Source organism: Diabrotica undecimpunctata, chromosome 2 (genome assembly GCF_040954645.1).
Source record: "Diabrotica undecimpunctata isolate CICGRU chromosome 2, icDiaUnde3, whole genome shotgun sequence".
NCBI lineage: Eukaryota > Metazoa > Arthropoda > Insecta > Coleoptera > Chrysomelidae > Diabrotica > Diabrotica undecimpunctata.
In genome coordinates this window covers 143,865,288-143,885,730 of record NC_092804.1, presented here as the reverse complement: position 1 = coordinate 143,885,730, position 20,443 = coordinate 143,865,288, and the positions used below count along the sequence as shown (strand labels likewise).

The window sequence follows — 20,443 nt, the reverse complement described above, 5'->3', positions numbered from 1 at the left end:
TTCAATTCTCCAAATTCCTTTATTTGTTTGATTGTCTTCTTATATTCGCCAATATTTTCTTGTAAAAAATCTGTCTCGTAATTTTATGAAAAATATTTTCTAGTCGTCCTGGTGAATGTCGATTATCAAGATCGCAGCGTGTATGAATGCGAGTGATGCACCACATTTTTTTAACATTAGTGTTATGACAATTTCGACACACCTATTGAAGTATATTATTCACTTTCATGCAATTAATACATACTGTCTCAATTATGTCATGCCGGATGTTACATCTGCTGTACATACTAACTAAACCATTTGATGTTAGTTTTGTCTTAAGTTGATTGAACATTATTTACATATTCGGTAATATATCACCATCAATGGCGTTACAGCTCGATAAAATACAAAGCCTTCTTGAGAATAATTCTCCATTCTGTCCTGTCTTCATCTTCTTCATCCTTTAACTCCGATAAATCTTATGTTGTCGTCCAATTGTCTTCCTTCTGGCTCGTCGTCCCACTGCTCTTTTTTGATCAAAAACTTTTCTGATTCTTGCATTTTCTCGACTGATTACAATTATTATTCTAGGTATATGATTATTTGATTTAGAGTAGCACATGATTTCTCTGCCGTCAAATATATCATTGGGAATAAATCGCAATAAAATCTAAAATCAACTCTTTAGTTGAAATTTCTTTATTTGACGTAGGAATCCGTTTTCAAATTACGTTTTTGCTGTATCCTACCGTACAAAAATAAATGATGAAAAGACATTTGAAATGATTTAATAATTTACTTAATGCATTTATTTTAATTGCAGCCATGTGTACCAATCGTTTTTCACCGCCGTTCACAAGTATCTATCGAAAAATTTGGGACAAATGTTATTGCAGAATGGAAACCAGATTCAAGTATGATTGTCATTGCGGTAAGTGATCATTGATTTGATGACCCGACTTAAGAGCGTAGGCTCAAAATTTCGGGCCAATGCTTTTTAAATGCATTCATTTTTTCGAATCCTGAGAAAACTAATAAGTATTTTTGAAAAATTTAAACGCAGAATGAAAGATTACATTACTACTGAGGGCCGAAAGTCCTTGAAAACTCCTAAAATGTTTATTTTAGTAAGTTACAGGGGTGAAAAAGAAGAGAAAATTAAGTGTGATTTTTAATTTCAAATATCTCACTAAAACAAACTTTTTGTTTATTCGAGTAGGGCGTTTTTGTGTCACCATTGGTCGAGGATACGTTTTAACGTTACAAGTGTTGCGTTTCTGTATCACCATTGGTCGAGGATATGGTCTAACGTCACGAGGGGACGTTTCTATGCCACCATTGGTCAGGCGTTTACTTGGGGGCGTTTCTGTGTCACCACTGGTCTACGATATGTTCTTACGTCACGAGGGGACGTTCCTATGCCACCATTGGTTGAGGATATGTTGTTACGTCACGAGTGGGGACGTTTTTGTGCCGCCATTGGTCGAGAATATGTTCTATGGTCACGAGGGGACGTTCCTATGCAACCATTGGTCGAGGATATGCTCTAACGTCACGAGTGGGGCGTTTCTGTGTCACCATTGGTCGACGATATGTTCTTACGTCACGAGAGGACGTTCCTATGCCACCATTGGTCGAGGATATGTGTTACGTCACGAGTGGGGCGTTTTCGTGCCGCCATTGGTCGAGGATATGTTCTTACGTCACAAGGGGACGTTCCTATACCACCATTGGTCGAGGATATCTTCTAACGTCACTAGTGGGACGTTTCTGTGCCATCATTGGTCGACGATATGTTCTTACGTCACGAGGGGGGCGTTCCTATGCCACCATTGGTCGAGGATATCTTCTAAGGTCACGAGTGGGGGCGTTCCTATGTCACCATTGGTCGGGCGTTTACGTGGGGGCGTACCTACGTCACCATTGGTCGAGAGGCGTGGCCTATAGACAAGGGGCGTACCTACGTCACCATTGGTCGAGGGGCGTGGCCTCGAGACCCTAGGCACGTTTCTACGTCACGAGGGGGGCGTGGCCTTGACCCATGAGGATACGTACGCTTGACGATCGACGTGTGACGTCACTTCCGCTCCAGAACGAACCTGTCACATCTACTAATAGTTTTCTCAGGATTCCAAAAAATGAATGGATTTAAAAAGCATTGGCTCGAAATTTTGCGCCCACGCTCAACAAACTTGTTTATTAAAGGTGATTTTAATATTTCTGTTAAAAACAAATGCTTTTTGCTATTTTGTGACTAAGCAATTGATTAGATAGAAATGATTTAACTAGATAAATCTTAAAACAAAATTGGAATATTATTAAATTATTTTTTATTGTGCTCCTTTCGGAGTAACATCGCAATCTGTTCACTGATATAACAATGAGTGACTAATTTCTAACCTATACTAACTAAACGTAAAACATAAAATCTTGCTCAGCAGTATTTCTTTAGTTCCTATGAGACATCGCCTATTTACATAATGTCAACATGTACATAACCGCACTATACTCCAAGGATCATCAATGATATTCCTTCGTTCCTGTTCTGGAAACATTTAGATTATCTGTATGTTACTTTCGCTGACACAACCTGATAGTTGTATGTGATAACTCCAAATAAGCTTGAGGACTGGATTGTAGAGCAGCAATTTATCATGAGTAGATAATTTGAAATTAGGAATAAGCAATCAATACATTTTTTTATATCTGATTTCAAGTTCCTGTCTTTTCTTTTTAACATGTGCTCTCTACTTGAGTCTTGCATCAAGAGTGATACCCAGATATTTTGCAGTGTGAACCTGGACCTCATTTATTCTTATTGAAATATATTGTCTGTCTCCCTTACTAATGAAATCAATATGAATCGATTTGGTTTCATTCATCTTGATTTTCCATTCTTTAATCCAATTGATCATCTGATCTAAGGAGTTAATTCTGCAGATTATGCACTCCTTCGTGATTTAGTTTAGGAGTATATCTGGTGTATTAAATGTACAGAACTATACAAGGACACTTCCTTCTGGGACACCAGCTCTAATCTGTCTCAAATCAAAGTATACTTCCACCTGCTTGATTCCGAAGCATCTTTATCATTTTAGGAGTGGAAAACATTGCTTTTGTACGTAATATTATAGTTTATGTATTAATCCTTTATGGCACACCTTGTCAAAAGCTTGGGCCACATCCAGGAAGTCGGTGGTGCATACTTTTTTCTTCCGGTGCTATTTGTATGATGTTAGTGAAATTGTTAATAGTAAAATGGCTTTCTTTAAATCCAGATTGGCGTGATAATTACATTTCCTTCTTCAATTATTAGTTTCAGTTTTTGGAGGGCGTTTTTTCGTATAGCTTTGAAATAATAGGAATGAGCGATGTAGGTTTGTATAACGACACCTCGTGAGATGGTTTGCTAGGTTTAGTTATCATAATTACTTTCGCCACTTTTCACAACTTTCAAACATATTTGATTCTTATGAGATATAAGGTGAGTTAATTTTATATAACAGTTTTCTTCAGCAACTGCTTTAAAATCTTAACATTTCAAAGAGAGGTGTTTTTTTCGGCTTCACGTTGTTTTTTTTTTTGTTTCTAGTTCTTTAGGAGTAATATGGTTGATGGATATCATTTCATAATTGGTTTCAATCTGCACTTTAAGTTCTTCTTCATCATGTGGTAGAAATATATTTTCTAGGTTCTTCAAACCTTGTCGCTTTTTGTTCATTATTTCGCCTCCACTAGGTGGCGTCGCTATCCCTAATATGAGGATTATGAATAATTGACATTTTGGGACGTTTTCTCAGAGGTTAATTCAGCAAGATACTCTCCTACGGCTTCTCGTTGAATACATTTGATTTCTTCCTTTAGTTTGGGTGTGGCATTTTCAAAATATTTTTATATGCAGTGTTTCTAATCCTATGCCAATTTCATCACAGTTTTTTTTTAGGATATCATATTCTTTTGGATAATTGTTGCTTTTAATTCTTTGGAAAATAGTTGGTGTATTATCCCAAGCTGCTTATTGGGCCTCATTGGTAATTTTTTCTACAGCTCTATTTAATTCTTCAGGGGTTTTAAATGAGCCAGTGAAGTCAGTAGACCTTTCTGGTGGTAATCGGAAGCTAGCCCAATCTGTTCCTTTATTTGTTAGTCGTGGTGGATTTTCCTTGTATAAAAAGTCACTGAGGGTAAGGCGAAGAAGGGAATTATTCGAATTCATATCAGATGTATATAGTTAGACGCAATGTTACAACATAAAAGTCAATCAATTATCTTGGGTATATGGGCCAATAGGGGGATTTGTCTGAGGGATATTGTAACAAATACAAGGTTTTAACGATTCAAAAAACTTATTATATATTTTAATAACAGCCAGAAAACTACAGGATAAACTTGTTAAATACTACCCTAAAACTTACAACTAAAATTTTTACAAGTACTACTACTACTACTAAATCAGAGGATAAGTGTAGCAGATGAACAACACGGTTTTCGTAGTGGAAGATCGTGTCCAGATGCAATATTCGTTATATAGCAAATTACTAAGAAATCACTAGAGTATAATAGACCAGCATTTCTGTGTCTGATTGACCTGAAAGCGTTTGACAGAGTAAGATTCAAAGATGTAATCCATCTTTTGTATAATAGAAGTTCCCCTAAATATTATAAAAAATATCGAAAACATTTACTAAAATAACAAAATGGAAGTCAGAATAGATGGACAACTTAAGAACCGTAACAGAACCCATAGAAATATGCAGAAGAATAAGACAAGGGGATTCATTAAGACCCATGCTCTTCAATTTGATCATGGATGAAATCATCAAAAGCGTTAACAAAGGAATTTAATATGACAATCTCATCTCAGAAAACTAAAACAGTAGTAGTCAGCAAAGAACCAACCATATGTAAAATAGAAATTGATGGCATCAGTATTGAACAAGTAATGGAAATAAAATACCTGGGAATTACACTGTCTAGCTATGGAGACCTGGACAAAGAAGTGAGAGATTAAGTACAAAAAGCAACTAGACTGGCATCGACTCGCCTTAATAATACTATAAGGCGAAACAGGCACATTAACATTGAGATGAAGTCAAGAATTTATAAAGCCAGAAGAAGAAAATGTAACGTACAGTGTATAAACGAATGCACACAAAATATAAAAAAAGAATGGAATGACCACATAAGCAGAATGGAGGAGACCCGTATCGTCAAAATAGCAAGAGATAAGTCACCAATCGGCAGAAGAAGTAACGGACGACCGCGCAAAAGATGGAGTGACAACCTTCCTTAGAGGTATTAATCCACCAATGAACAAGCAGAATTGCTTATAAAGAGGAAGAAGAAGATGTTTTAATTCACGTATTTCAATTCCATTTAATTCAAAAAGCAGTAACTTTTATTCGACCCTGTATAAGGTTTTTTTAATGCTTCGTCTTCCACGTATAGAAAATTTTTATTTAAAAATCCTTTATATAAGGTATATACTTAAAAAGATCCTTTCAGGCTACATCACAACACAACGTTTTCGGATTAAAAAGTCCATCTTCAATGCATTTACCAGAGTAAACATGGGACTCATGAGTACATGAGTCCAGCCACTAAATATTTGGAAAAAGCCCTTAAAATGGTTCCATATTTGTTGTTTATTACATTTTGCTTAATAATTTGGTGTGATGTTAAAGTTGTTAACAGATGCATGGAAATTGCTATTCCATATTTCTGGTTTAGATCTAGTAGCTATCATCTACTTATTTTTTCTTCTTTTTAATTTGTCTTTTACCTATGTCCTAGGACGAATGATCCAAAGAACCACGCTCACATCTCTGCCGATTTTGAGCAACGTGGCCTCGTTCATTTTTTGTGGCTCAAACACTCTACATCGTTTGTGGTGTTATAAGGTTAATGAATATAAAAGAATCTAATTTTACCACAATAGAGAGTACACCTCATATTTTTTTAATGTCAATGGTATATTATCGAACAGAGTAATTAGGACATAGAATTGAAATCACAATGTATGTAAATATTTATATATATATATATGTTATTGTGATATTTATAGTCTTGGTGCGCCAAGCAATAATTAGCTAATTAATTTTTTTGATTAATTAAAATTATTTAAATGATATGATTATGACTCTATCACAATTTTTAATTCTTTTATCTCAGGGTTAAATTCGTGCTTCAATATCTATGCTATTACATGTGAAAGGTAAGGTCCAGAGAATACCGGAATAATAAAAAACACATATGATCTAACACTATATATTGAAATAAAAATAATGAAATAATTCACACTCAAAAGTTTTCAATAAACAAATCTCATATAATGATTCTCAAAAATTTTGTTCTACGTACGTGAACAATCAAATTTAATGGTACAAACAATATTAATTGAAATCTCAAAATTCCGAACTATTCTAACTCTCCTAATCAAAATATTTATATCCTTTCTAAATTAAGTGTAAAAATTGTGTTATCAATAAAAGAAAAAAACTGCAGAAAACAAAATATCTCTCTCTGATGATGAGTGGTCCAAATCCTTGTTCCTTGTAGACTATATTATCTCCTCTCAACCGCTCCCTATGTAATCAGCAATCTTACACAGATTGTTGCAAGTATATCGTCCTTAATGATCTCCTTCAAAAGCACAAATCATTCAAATTATGATAGCCTTTTCTCCTCTCGATAAACTGAATCTCTCGTTGGCCCGAGTGAAAAATGACTCTTGGAATATCTTCTCTTTACGATAAACTGAATCTCTCGTTGGCCTGAACAGTGACTCTTGGAATATAAGTAGAGAAATATGACTTACAATATTTTGCTGCTTCAGCTTCTGTCAGATACACTAACTCCACAAAAACTCACTAACATTCAACACTACTGCTTGCTACATTTCAGGAACCGCCAGAGAAACAATCTCCGTTCCTCTCACAGACTTGGAAACCAACTGCTTATATCTTTTCTCTCTCCTCAATCTCGCTAAACTTTTTCCTACAGACTTATCCCGCCTTTTTCAATCTCCGCCAATCACAACTCGTCACAATTCCCCCATATTTTCATTTCGATAACAAACAAATTTTTACCTATACTTATAAATTTCCTAAAACTTATTTACAAATAATATTTTTCTATAATTCTTAAAAACTAACAAAAACCACTTTCTATAATCCCTTCTATTGTCTTTAATCACTGCATTAATGTATTTTGAAAAAACCCCGTTCAATTGTCTGTGGCTTTCACTTAAACTTATGCGGGTCACTCAAGTATAACAAAGAAATAAATGCAAAGCTTACACTTTGTTTAGTACAGGAAATCCAAGGATTTAATAACTTTCCTTCTCCGAAATGTTTGTTGGATATTATCCTACTTATCTGAATTATTTTAATGTTTTTGAACTTTGAAATATTTTTAAACAAACCAATATTTTTCTCGATTTTACATATCATAACAAATCCCCGCCATTTGATCTGCCGAAAACTCTTTGTTAAATTTTAAAAATGACAAAAGTTTTCTAGGATCAAATTATTTCACTATGTTATTAAAATCTACTTATGATACTGACAAATGTCGTGAATGTTAAAATACCCCGTATATTGCCTGTCTTTATACGGGATTGGATATATTTTCGTTTTAAATTTTTCCAAGTATTTTCCCTTAAAAGAAAGTTCATAATTTTTAACCACTTGATTTACTTTATTAACAAAATCTCCATGGTTTCCTAAAATCTTCTCTATTTCCTTCTCCATGTTTTTTTTACAATTTATTTTTCTTTCATCCACCTTTTGTTCACATGTGTTCACTGTCCATAATACTTCTTCACAAAATTCTGGATTCTCGTCCATCAGTGCCATTTTTTCTTCTGTTTTCTTTTTATCCTCTAATTCCCTTTGGTATTCCGAGCACCATGTTTCTATTCCTTTCATTTCTCTGATGATACCTTCTTTTTCTTCCTGCTTCCATTCTGTTTTATCGTCGGTTGCCAACAATTCTTCTGTACCTTCTATTTCCTGTTTTTCTCTGGTCTCCATCTTATTTTCCTGCTTTCTTTTCGAACTCTTCTTCTTTTTCTTCCTTCTCTTTTTCTTTTCTGTTAGATCTTGTTCTTGTACTTTCGGTTTATCCTCTACAGTCATATCGATTTCTTTGCGTTTTTCCTGTGCATTGATCCTTCCAGAATTTGTTTTCCTATCTGTTTGCTTTTCTTCTCCTGTGTTGTCTGGTTCTGCTCTGATTTCCAGTTTATTTTCCGAAAAATTTATGGTGATATCTTTTTTTCTTAATTCATCAATTCCCGCTATCATATCATGATTTAAATCTTCAATCACCACACATTTCATAATATGGAATTTGTTTCCCACTCTTATCTGTACTCCCAAGCCTTCGTTTACTGTCGTCAAATTTTTATTGTTTGCACCCACTAAATCAACCCTAGGAATCTTATACACAAATCTGTCCAAATTTAATTCTTTTACTAGTTTTTTTATTGATTAGCGATATCTCCGATCCAGAATCAATCACAATTTTAATCGCTTTATGTTTTATAAATGCATCTAAAAATATTAGATTAGAATTAGAAATTTGTCTGTCGTTTCCTATTGCTACATGATTCATCTCCCTTCTATTTTGTTGTTGGAAGCTCTGGTTATTTCTATCGTCCCTTTGTTCGTTAGTATTCCTATTCGGAGGATTTTGTGCATCTCTATTCCTGTTGTGATTTTCATAATATGTTCTCTGTTGTGTGTCATTCCTGTTATCGTAATTTTGTTGTCTATTGTAATTATTGTAATTTCTCGGCCTATATTCGTTTGTTGATCTGGGATGTCGGTTTCTCTGGTCATAATTTGATGAATACCTTCTTTCCGGTCCATTATATTGGTCATGTTGTCTTCTATTTCTCATTTCTTTTCTTTTCGCTTCTTTTAATTGAAGGAATTGGCACAAACTATCAATATCTTGATAGTTTCTCAAAATCACGTGATCTTCCAACGTTTCCTCAAAATGTCTGCTGATCATTTCTACCAGCTGTTCGGTAGAATATTTGTATTCTAGATATTTTGAATTGTTATATATCTGCAAAGCATATCTTTCTTCAGATATTCCCATTTTTTCGTGATATTTTCCATTCTGTAGCTCTTGGTTGATTTCTCTCTGTTTATTTTTCCCCCAGAAATAGTTGAGAAATTTATTTTCAAAATCTGTCCAATTTTCAAACTCATCTTCCTTGCTTTCATACCATAACGCTGCTCCTTCTTTCAAATGGTTTCTAATTGTTTCTTTGCAATCGTCAAAATATCTAATATGTTGTAATTTGGTTTTCAAATTTTTGACAAACGGTACTGGGTGTGTTTTCCGAATATCCCCGCCAAACTGTATTTTTATGTCACCCGGACTTTGGATGAGTACTTCTCTCCTGTCTCCCATCTCTCGTTGTTTTCTGATATCCTCAATTTGTTTTTCTATTTCTTTCTTGTCTTCTTGTAGCGCCATTTCAAATTTTTCTTCCAACTGTTCTATTTCCTTTTTCTGGAAATTTCGTATCTCCTTCATTGTATCTTGGATATCTTTAATCTCTGTCTCTTGTTTTGCATTCTTTAGGGTTATTTCTTCTATCTGTTGTATTAGTTCTTTCTTTATCCCCTCAACACATCCTTTAATTTCCTGTTCATAGTTTTCCAAACGCTGCTCTATATTCCTGTTATTTAGTTCTATTGCTTGCCTTGTTTCCCGTTGGTTTTCTTCCATTGTTTGTTTTGTTTCATCCATTTTTTGTGATGTTTCATTTTGGTTTTTTTCTATTGTTTGTTTTGTTTCTTCCATTTTTTGTGACTGGAGTTGCATTAGTTGTAATATTTTATCTATTCCTGATAGTTCTTTTCTCTCCTCAACTATTGTCACATTTCCTTCATTATCCGATACTTCTTTCAAAATTGTTTCATCTTCTCTGTTATCCTCCTTCCTTTCCTGCATTTTACTTTGTCTCCTTGTGACAGACATGTTGTTACTTTTTGTTATTGTTTTCGTCCCACCAAATGTGAAATTTTACAACACTCTATATGTTTCAGAACACGACAATATTTCTCCCCAAATGTATTAAATTTTCACGACAAATATCAAATATGCAATCAGTAAAATTCAAATAATTCAAAATAAATATCAAATGTACGATTGGTAAATAATATAAAATCAAATAATTCAATAGCAGTAAATATCAAAAAATTGTCAAAATACTTTCAAATTCAAATTCCCTCAATGTTATATGTTTTTCTCTCTGGATCACCTGTACTTATTCCAGATCTCTTTCCCTTCCTTCAAATGTAAAGCTGCGATATTTTCAAGCCCCACGTTTTGGAAGCCAGTTATTGTGATATTTATAGTCTTGGTGCGCCAAGCAATAATTAGCTAATTAATTTTTTTGATTAATTAAAATTATTTAAATGATATGATTATGACTCTATCACAATTTTTAATTCTTTTATCTCAGGGTTAAATTCGTGCTTCAATATCTATGCTATTACATGTGAAAGGTAGGGTCCAGAGAATACCGGAATAATAAAAAACACATATGATCTAACACTATATATTGAAATAAAAATAATGAAATAATTCACACTCAAAAGTTTTCAATAAACAAATCTCATATAATGATTCTCAAAAATTTTGTTCTACGTACGTGAACAATCAAATTTAATGGTACAAACAATATTAATTGAAATCTCAAAATTCCGAACTATTCTAACTCTCCTAATCAAAATATTTATATCCTTTCTAAATTAAGTGTAAAAATTGTGTTATCAATAAAAGAAAAAAACTGCAGAAAACAAAATATCTCTCTCTGATGATGAGTGGTCCAAATCCTTGTTCCTTGTAGACTATATTATCTCCTCTCAACCGCTCCCTATGTAATCAGCAATCTTACACAGATTGTTGCAAGTATATCGTCCTTAATGATCTCCTTCAAAAGCACAAATCATTCAAATTATGATAGCCTTTTCTCCTCTCGATAAACTGAATCTCTCGTTGGCCCGAGTGAAAAATGACTCTTGGAATATCTTCTCTTTACGATAAACTGAATCTCTCGTTGGCCTGAACAGTGACTCTTGGAATATAAGTAGAGAAATATGACTTACAATATTTTGCTGCTTCAGCTTCTGTCAGATACACTAACTCCACAAAAACTCACTAACATTCAACACTACTGCTTGCTACATTTCAGGAACCGCCAGAGAAACAATCTCCGTTCCTCTCACAGACTTGGAAACCAACTGCTTATATCTTTTCTCTCTCCTCAATCTCGCTAAACTTTTTCCTACAGACTTATCCCGCCTTTTTCAATCTCCGCCAATCACAACTCGTCACAATTCCCCCATATTTTCATTTCGATAACAAACAAATTTTTACCTATACTTATAAATTTCCTAAAACTTATTTACAAATAATATTTTTCTATAATTCTTAAAAACTAACAAAAACCACTTTCTATAATCCCTTCTATTGTCTTTAATCACTGCATTAATGTATTTTGAAAAAACCCCGTTCAATTGTCTGTGGCTTTCACTTAAACTTATGCGGGTCACTCAAGTATAACAAAGAAATAAATGCAAAGCTTACACTTTGTTTAGTACAGGAAATCCAAGGATTTAATAACTTTCCTTCTCCGAAATGTTTGTTGGATATTATCCTACTTATCTGAATTATTTTAATGTTTTTGAACTTTGAAATATTTTTAAACAAACCAATATTTTTCTCGATTTTACATATCATAACAATATATATATATATATATATATATATATATATATATATATATATATATATATATATATATATATAAATGTAAAAGATATCGGCATAGCTCGCAACAAAGAAAAAAAATATAATAAAATATGTGTATAGATATTTTATTATATTTTTTTTCTTTGTTGCGAGCTATGCCGATATCTTTTACCTTTATTTTACTATTAACTCGCATTAACCTTTTTTCTTGTTGTTTGAAACGTTCTAAACGTTTGGCATTCCTTTCCTCAGGTAGCTTAGCTTCTTCCGTGGATGTGTTGGTTGTTGCTCTGGAAACCTCAGAGTCTTCTAACATTATTGCCACAAGTTGCTCCTGTACTGATCCTTTCCCAAGTTAATATGCTCCTTTTCTAACTTGGCTGCACCGTACTGAAGACGACCAATAGTCAGAAATACGTATATACGTATTTCCTTCCATCTTATACACATATTTTATTATATTTTTTTTCTTTATTGCGAGCTATGCCGATATCTTTTACCTTTATATATATATATATATATATATATATATATATATATATATATATGTATATATCTTAAATCTTTAAGTAATTGCTCGTAATCTGAAATTTTGTATTTTTTAAAGAGTGGCAATACCATATTTCCCAATGATCCTGATGGTCTTTAAAAATCATAAAATTGCCTGCAGGTTAAGTAATAGTTTAATAAATAATTATTGTTAATGTATATACCTAAATTTAACTTTAGGTAGTGTGGCAAAGAGTTTGCCATATCTTCTTATTTAAAATATTTTACCTTTAACTCATTCTTTGGTTTTAGACTTCAGAGGGTCATCTACTTTTTTACAAAATAGAAGTTCCACCTGATCATAAAGGCCTCTATCACCAAACTGATTCACCCCTCGTAAATCTTCGAAGAGATAGTGCCGAATTATTTATAAAAGAAACAATACCACCTTTAAAATTAATTTTGGTAAGAATTGTTTCATATACAGTAGTTCCTGCTTATGCCTATTTCATTTAGTGAAAATTAGTAAGTACACGTAAACTGTACAATAAGTGCCAACTGTATACAGAACACCAAAATGAAAAATGCTTTTTTAGAATACTTCAGACTTCTAGCATTCGTAAGATTTTGTTTTCATGTATTTTAGAGCGAAGAAATTACGGTATGGGATGGAAAAATTACTGGCGTTGTGTGTATCACAATGATGGAAATAATGTTATCGACAACAAATAACCACGTTCTGAGGTATCGATGGGATGGAACACAAAACAGAGATTATGCATTAGATTTAAGAAGGATACCATTCTGTATTAACCAACAAGTTGCTAGAGCGGTACCGATAGTCGAGGAAAACATTTATATCACCGACATTGAATACTCGCCTCTAGTGGGTGGTTTTTCAATAGTTCTGAACGATGGAAGAGCGGCATTCTTGACAGCGCCCTCTTTGAAATTCGATCCAAATCAAGTTCAGGGCATTTGGGCTCAGGGAATGGATGATGCTACGTGTACAAATATTAATCATAAGTTTAGGCTAATAACTTTTGGTCGTTTGAATTCGGAATGTGTTGTTTATACTATTGATGAAAGTACAGGTGGTTTAGAGATATCACATACTTGTGTTCTTAGCAGTAAAGATTATCCTGGTGATCCAGGTAAGTTTAATTATTCTAGTTTATTAGTATTATTAGTATTATAAGCCCACAATAACAAGCCTTGAGCAATGATGATTTATTATGTCAAAATATTTTCATTTATGTCTAATTACGATCCGAAAAATATACGAGAACGGTCCGATAAGTATTAACCTACAAAAACGAGATGTGTCACTCCTGGATTGACTGAGGAGTAATTCATTTTTTTGTATTTTATTTTAATTTAATTTATTTTATTATATTTACTTTGTTTGATTTTAATTTAGTTTATTGTATTTTATTTTAATTTATTTTGTCTTAATTTATTTTACTTTATTGTATTTTATTTTGATTAATTTTTTTATGACGACAAAAGCTAACGAAAGAAGAAAGAACAAGGAACGGAATCTGACAGAAAATAAGCGATTCAGTAGATATATTAGATATAAAATAAAGGAGACAGGGGCAAAAATATATGAATGCAAATGCATAGAAATAACAGGCTATTAGAGCAAATATGATTACTTTAGTATGTACGGAATAGTTGAAGAAATTACATATAACAGCCATAAATACTCACAATTCTCACTGGTATACATAAAGGGGAAATTAATCCACAACACGGAAGAGTTAATGAAGAAGAGGATAAATTATAAACATTATTTAACGGCGATAGGAAGTAATGGGAGCATATTACACTAACAGCCTGTCTGAGCTCACCAGCACGCAGGACAGACTGAGTACAGAGGTTTTCATCTCAAACACGGTGCATTCAAATTAATAAAGAACATTCTATGAGTATGTAGAACCATAACGCAGATGTGAATAATGATAACCAAATAAACAACTGAAACTGAAACCATGACATCGTTGCTGCAACTAGACCATTAACAGTAAATTCGTTGATTGTAAAGACTCATAATCACATATAAAAACACGCCTACACATACTCCTAAACACAAAATACACATACATATCTGCGCCATGCTCAATCAGTAAATCACCCGTGAGCTGCACCACAACTGACAGTATATGGTGATATATGTTCTGCGACTAATGCGCTCCCCAATCCCGAGGTGTAAAACCATCGTGCTGACATGACGAATGGTACAAGGGGAAAAGTTTTGCCTGAGCGATATCCCAGAGAACTGGCGAACTCTGTGAGATTGGGCCTAGGTACGGTATGGGCGTAGTTTTCTGCTTGATAATATATCGTTCTAACTCGTGGAAATAGAATGAACAGGAAGCAAAAAGAGATGGCTCAGAAGAGGTGAATCTTCGGCACAGTACGGCAGCTTTCACAGAACTTAGTATTGCTCTGCGACTAGCCTTGATACAAATGTCTTTGATATACCAGAACCACGTAAAAGATTTATCTAGCAGGTCTGCTGGGGTCCTGAAGATTTGTATAATAGTCAAATAGAGATGTACAATAAGCCAATTGGTTGAAGTACGACCAGTGCAGAACAGATGGCTCCCAGGAAAAAAACCTTAAGAAATAAAACTGGCCATTAGGCAATTCAAAAGTAACAAGTGTTTCAGACCAGACAAAATATATAGATCCAGAAATCCTAAGACTAATAAAGTAAAGAGAAATTTATGACACAGAACAAATCTGAAAATAATATATTTAGTACTTCACAACATACTGTATAAAAATATGAAGATCAGTTCGGAATAGAAAGAATACAATATTGAATCATTATCATCATTGACAGTTATTGAATATTACATAAAAACAATTTAAAACATTTTAGGTGCTGTTGAAAGGGTCCTTTGGACACCCGACGGTTGTGCCTTAGTTGCATCTTGGTCAAAAGGCGGTATAGCCATGTGGTCAACTTTTGGAGCACTTTTGATGTGTTCTTTAGGGTGGGATTATGGTTTAAATATTGACTTAGAGAGAAGCAACCCTTTACAAGTTGCTTGCATGGAATTTTCTACAGAAGGTTATCAGTTGTGGATGGTAAGGAAGCATTCTGGAAATAAAGATTCTGAGGGCAATGTCACTAACCCGACCAGTTTAATTCAGCTCGATTTTGTTAAAAGTGCCTTGGCGATTAATCCTTGCATGGTAAGTTAACATCTTAGTTATTTACTAGGTATTTGAGGGTTCATATTAGAATCATTTATATTGTATTAAATTTAACCTTTTATATTATTTTCTCGCTCTGCGTTTGTAAAGTGCTTGCCCATAATGCTCTAATAAAACTTTATCGGTACTTTCGTATTACTATAAAACCATTTTTTCTCAGAAATTATTAATCATATCATATATAATAATGCAATTAGTGAGTGACATCACTCATCACCAAGGAGATACCATCAAGTTTGGTTTATTTTTATAGAGCCATCAAAGTCATCTCTACCTTCAAGGTGAAGATAAACTGTATGTCAATTCAGCCAATACATTCATCAGGGTTTTTTCGGGAAGATCAAAGAAGGAAGACTTGTTTGGTGATAACAGTTTCTCTCTTTCTACAACACTAGCTGAGGGACGTCAGTGGCTTGTCATTCCTGTTCCATCCACGTATTATTCTACTAACTGGCCTATCAGATACTCAGCCATCGATGCAGAAGGTCTCAGTATTGCTATAGCAGGTAATGTTGGATTTGTAACTTATGAACAAATGAAGTGCTTACTACACAAAGGTTTTTAAATATTAAAATTATGGACAGACGGAGAATTATTGCATGGGCAGATGAGTTAACATTTATACCCATTGAAAGAGGACGGAAATAATTAATTAATTATAAAATTAAATGTTGAAATCTTCATTTTAAATTAAATGGTAAAGATAAAATAAAAATGTATTTACTAGACGTCTGTGAAATTAATGTTTGATTGCTTCTCTTTACACGTTCATTCCGGTTGAGAGTGTAATATTTTCTAGCCATCATATTTTTTGGGCAAAATAGCTGTTTTTTATTTTAAATACATCCAAGCTATCCTACTTTTTGTTATGTAATGCTTAAAATTACTATAATACTTTTTCTTTACCTTTGCTTGCCAATAATTCCAGCCACGTCTTCATTGAATATGGTAACAATCCAACTTTTGATTTTTTAGTTTTCTTTTGCACATATTTCGGAGAACTGATATTTTCTGATATAATAATTATCAGGTTTTTATTGGTTACAACATCTCATACATAAACTTGATTGAGCGGTTGTACATTTCCATAGCTGTAAATAAATTGAATAAAAACATTAGGATATATAATTTAAATGGCTGTAGTTCTATATCTTCTCGTCTTGCCAGGTAACTCATGCTGGAGCTTGTACATTATTATTGAGAAAATTTAGATTCTTATCAATTTTAAGTTGTTATATGAAAATTAAGAAACATATTCACACAATGAATTCTAAATTTATTCCAATTTGTTAAATGAATGTAAAATGTACTAGATTTCTTCAAATCACAATATTTCTTACACAGTAGGAGCACCTATGAAAACCCAGTTTCTTTACATTACACATTAAACCTCAGAATAAACAATATATACTATATTTTTATAATACCTAATCTTGATAAAAATAATCTTCAAGAAATTATTATTAAAAGTATTTTTTATTTTTCAGGAAGAACGGGATTAGCTCATTATTCTGTCATATCAAGAAGATGGAAGTTATTCGGCAACGAAACACAGGAAAAAGATTTTATTATTGCTGGTGGATTACTTTGGTGGCGGGAATATATGGTTATGGGTTGTTATAGTATTTTAGATAACGGAGAAGAACTACGGTTTTATCCACGCGAATCAAAATTAGACAATAAATTTGCGAGAATAGTTCGAGTACCTGCCCCCATATTGCTCATAAACATCTTACAAGATCAACTGATTACTCTAGGATCTAATGCTCAAGTATGCATATGGCAGTTGCAATTAAATGATAATGGTAAGCATTGACATCATCACTTAAACGAGTTAATCCTTATTTTTGGACTATTAAACTCAATATTTTATATATAGGTTTGTATAACTTTGTCTGTATTCAATATAGGTTTGTTTTGAATTACTACACATTTGTTATATCTCTGTGCAATGACGTATGGCTACAAAATTAATACGTATCATAAGGTCTTTTGTCGGTTAAGTCTAAGAATCAGTCAGTAAATTAAAAAAAATATAATTTAAAGTTTATTTTGAGTGTTGCAAAAGATATAATATTAACTTTTGTGTCTGATTTGTTTTACGAAACATTATAATTAATAAAAAAAAAACATTATCCTGGTTTTTTATGTAGATGTAATTAATATAACATAGCTGGGGTAGGAAACGGGATTTTAAAGGTTATTTTATAGAATATGATATTGAAAAAGGTATATTAATATTTGGGATGAACCACCCTTACCCCTTAGGGTATGAAAAATAGATCAAGGCTGATTCTTACACCTAACGAATATAAATATAGTTTCGGAGGAGTATGGCAACTAACCCGTGACACTAATATTGCTATTAACAAATAGGGTTTAGTAATAGAAGGGTGAAAATTAAGGGCTATTGTATTTCTTAAAGCCACATCATAAAAAAATAAAACAATTTGTGAACAAAATAAAAAAAAATGTTTGGGTTGAACCACTCTTATCCCTTATGGGTATGAAAAATAGATTATGACCGATTATCAGACTTACCTAATATACATAGAAAATTTCATAAAAATCAGTCAAGCCGTTTCGGAGGAGTATGGCAATTAACTCTGTGATACTAATATGGCTACTAAACAATAGGGGTTGTTGATAGAAAGGTGAAAATTAAGGGTTTGTATGTTTTGTTTAATGCCACATAATAAAATAAAAATAAAGTCGTCTATTTCTGATCTTTAGCTTGGTTCTTTTATCTTTTTTTGTTTTATTCCCCTTTTTAGTCCTTTTAGGATATCTGATTTTTTAACATTGTCAAATCTTTAAGTTCAATAATTTTCTCCCATACAACTTTTTGCTGAATCCGAATCAGTCATCAGTTTTTCTATAATGTAGTTTTAGCTGGACTAATCACTAAAAGGATAGAGAGACCATACTACACAAAACTATTTATCGAAAAGTTTGTTTACAATTTTTATTTCCATCCAAGTATAATGAGAACTTACAAATTGCGTTGTGCGTTGTTTTATTTTGATTTAATGTTTTCCAAATTAAAACTAATACAGATATAATTTTTAGTTGGAGATGTGGATGTAATAAAATCTCAAGTAGTTGACATCTCAGCATTAGCAATACATCCTGCTTGTATAGCATCTGTAACTTTGACTTCGTTAAGGACAGAAACCGTTAGAGGTCAGCATTCTGTCAATGAAAGTATATTATTAAATGTTAGCGGCCGTCTATTGTTAGTACAAAGGGAATTGAGAAACGGAGAAAAATACGCTTGTTTATTACCGACTGTTCTTGCCAGCTGCGTGGAGAATGTTTGGGTTCCTAGACAAAGACGATTAGAAAAGGTATTTTTCCAATATTTTATATTTATCTTAATGTATAACACAATATTTGTATAATAAATTATCAAATCCTAATAAAGAATCAAAGTTTAAATGAGATACGTATGTCTAAAGCATGAAATTTATTTTACTTATAGATCAGCTTTTAACCTTCCGGTAGACGCGCGTATGTGGCATTTGAGGGAGTGTGGGCTCGTGGTTTTATCTATTTGTTTATTACACTTGAAGTACATTGGATTAACACTTCTGGTAATACGGTAGTCGTGTATTAAGCGTTTATGTCTTAATCGTAATCCGTTTAATATGGTTTGATCTGTCCTATTTTTACAGGTGTAATTCCATTTTGTGATTATCTGGTTTTAACATTTCGTAGTTTTTGTTGGGATTTATTCTATATTTGCTGTAAAATTTCTTGTACTGACATTAAGTGTAAATCTTTTATGTATATTTCTATAATAACTCTACGTTATAAATTGAAGATTTGGCAACAACGTGAACTTTTTCATTTTCAAAAATACAGATATACGATGGAATCCATAAGAATATTACGCTGGTATTCTTTTGTTGCAATTTTTATAAATAGCACTTTATCAATCAGTATATATTCCATTGTTTTGTAGATCGTAAACAGTTCTCCTGTATATTCTATGTTAGATGTTGAAATTTTGGATGAAACATTAGTCATTGTGAATCAAATCACATCCCACAACTTCTTTTAATTTAGAAGTCTCAGTATGTATTTAGTTGTAATTTTGAACGTTGTCAATTTTACTGTAAAATGGCCGAACCTCAGCGGAGGTAATAAGTCTTGCCGATTTGATATATAACATTTTAAAAATACGTTAAAAAAGTCTACCTTTTGGTTCTTGTTGGTCGATGTTCGATGTTGCGGTTAACTCTTTTTGGATACTTGATGTCTCTTGGGATATAACCGTTTTGTTATAACGCTTTTTCGAGATAATTCAATTCTTTTCCCAAATTTCACGATCACATATTTGGGTAGCACGATCCGTTAAGGTTAATGTAATCAGTGTAATCTATATTCAAGTTTTCCATTCGATTTACTTCTACTAAAATATCTAAAAATGTGATCTGTTTGTTTTTGTTCTAACAAAGATATTTGAAGTGTACTCTTCGAATGGCTTCAGATCTAGTTTTTCATAGAAACAGGGATTTGATCTTATCTTTTCACAGTGTTTTGTTTGGAAATGGGTAGCCAACATGGTTGCTGACTGAATTTTGCTATTAGCTGAAACATTAGCGGCGTGGACTAAACTAAAATATTGATTTCTAAATTCGAGAGGTACTACGCCTGCCAAACAGAGTAAGCTTTTTATAGAAGTAGTAAAAAAATTCCATAAAAATATTCTTATAGCAGCATTTCGGATTATTTGTAACTTTTTAAAACGTGATTAAAATGTAGAACCCCATCATCAATCATTATATAGATAGAACGTGCATTATGTTTAAATACTGTCTAAACTAATGTGAACGAACTACTGAACTAAAAATATATAATCTTTATAATAAGAATGAATAATAATAATTGGCTAAGGAAAAATCTTTATATTATGTATTTTTGAATTACAAAATTTAACTAATACGTAACCTATTTACTTTTA

The 20,443-nt window shown here is 32.7% G+C and overlaps 1 protein-coding gene across 1 annotated transcript in view; it reads left to right on the top strand.

The window, feature by feature from the left end:
• Rich (Guanine nucleotide exchange factor subunit Rich) overlaps nucleotides 1-20,443 on the top strand; it is a 59,212-nt gene that overhangs the window by 13,497 nt on the left and 25,272 nt on the right. The window contains exons 2-8 of the mRNA XM_072523623.1: nucleotides 806-913; nucleotides 12,562-12,714; nucleotides 12,896-13,403; nucleotides 15,140-15,456; nucleotides 15,731-15,983; nucleotides 16,965-17,282; nucleotides 18,547-18,824. Of these exons, the coding sequence (XP_072379724.1) occupies nucleotides 806-913; nucleotides 12,562-12,714; nucleotides 12,896-13,403; nucleotides 15,140-15,456; nucleotides 15,731-15,983; nucleotides 16,965-17,282; nucleotides 18,547-18,824 (1,935 nt within the window). The remainder of the gene's footprint in view (nucleotides 1-805; nucleotides 914-12,561; nucleotides 12,715-12,895; nucleotides 13,404-15,139; nucleotides 15,457-15,730; nucleotides 15,984-16,964; nucleotides 17,283-18,546; nucleotides 18,825-20,443) is intronic.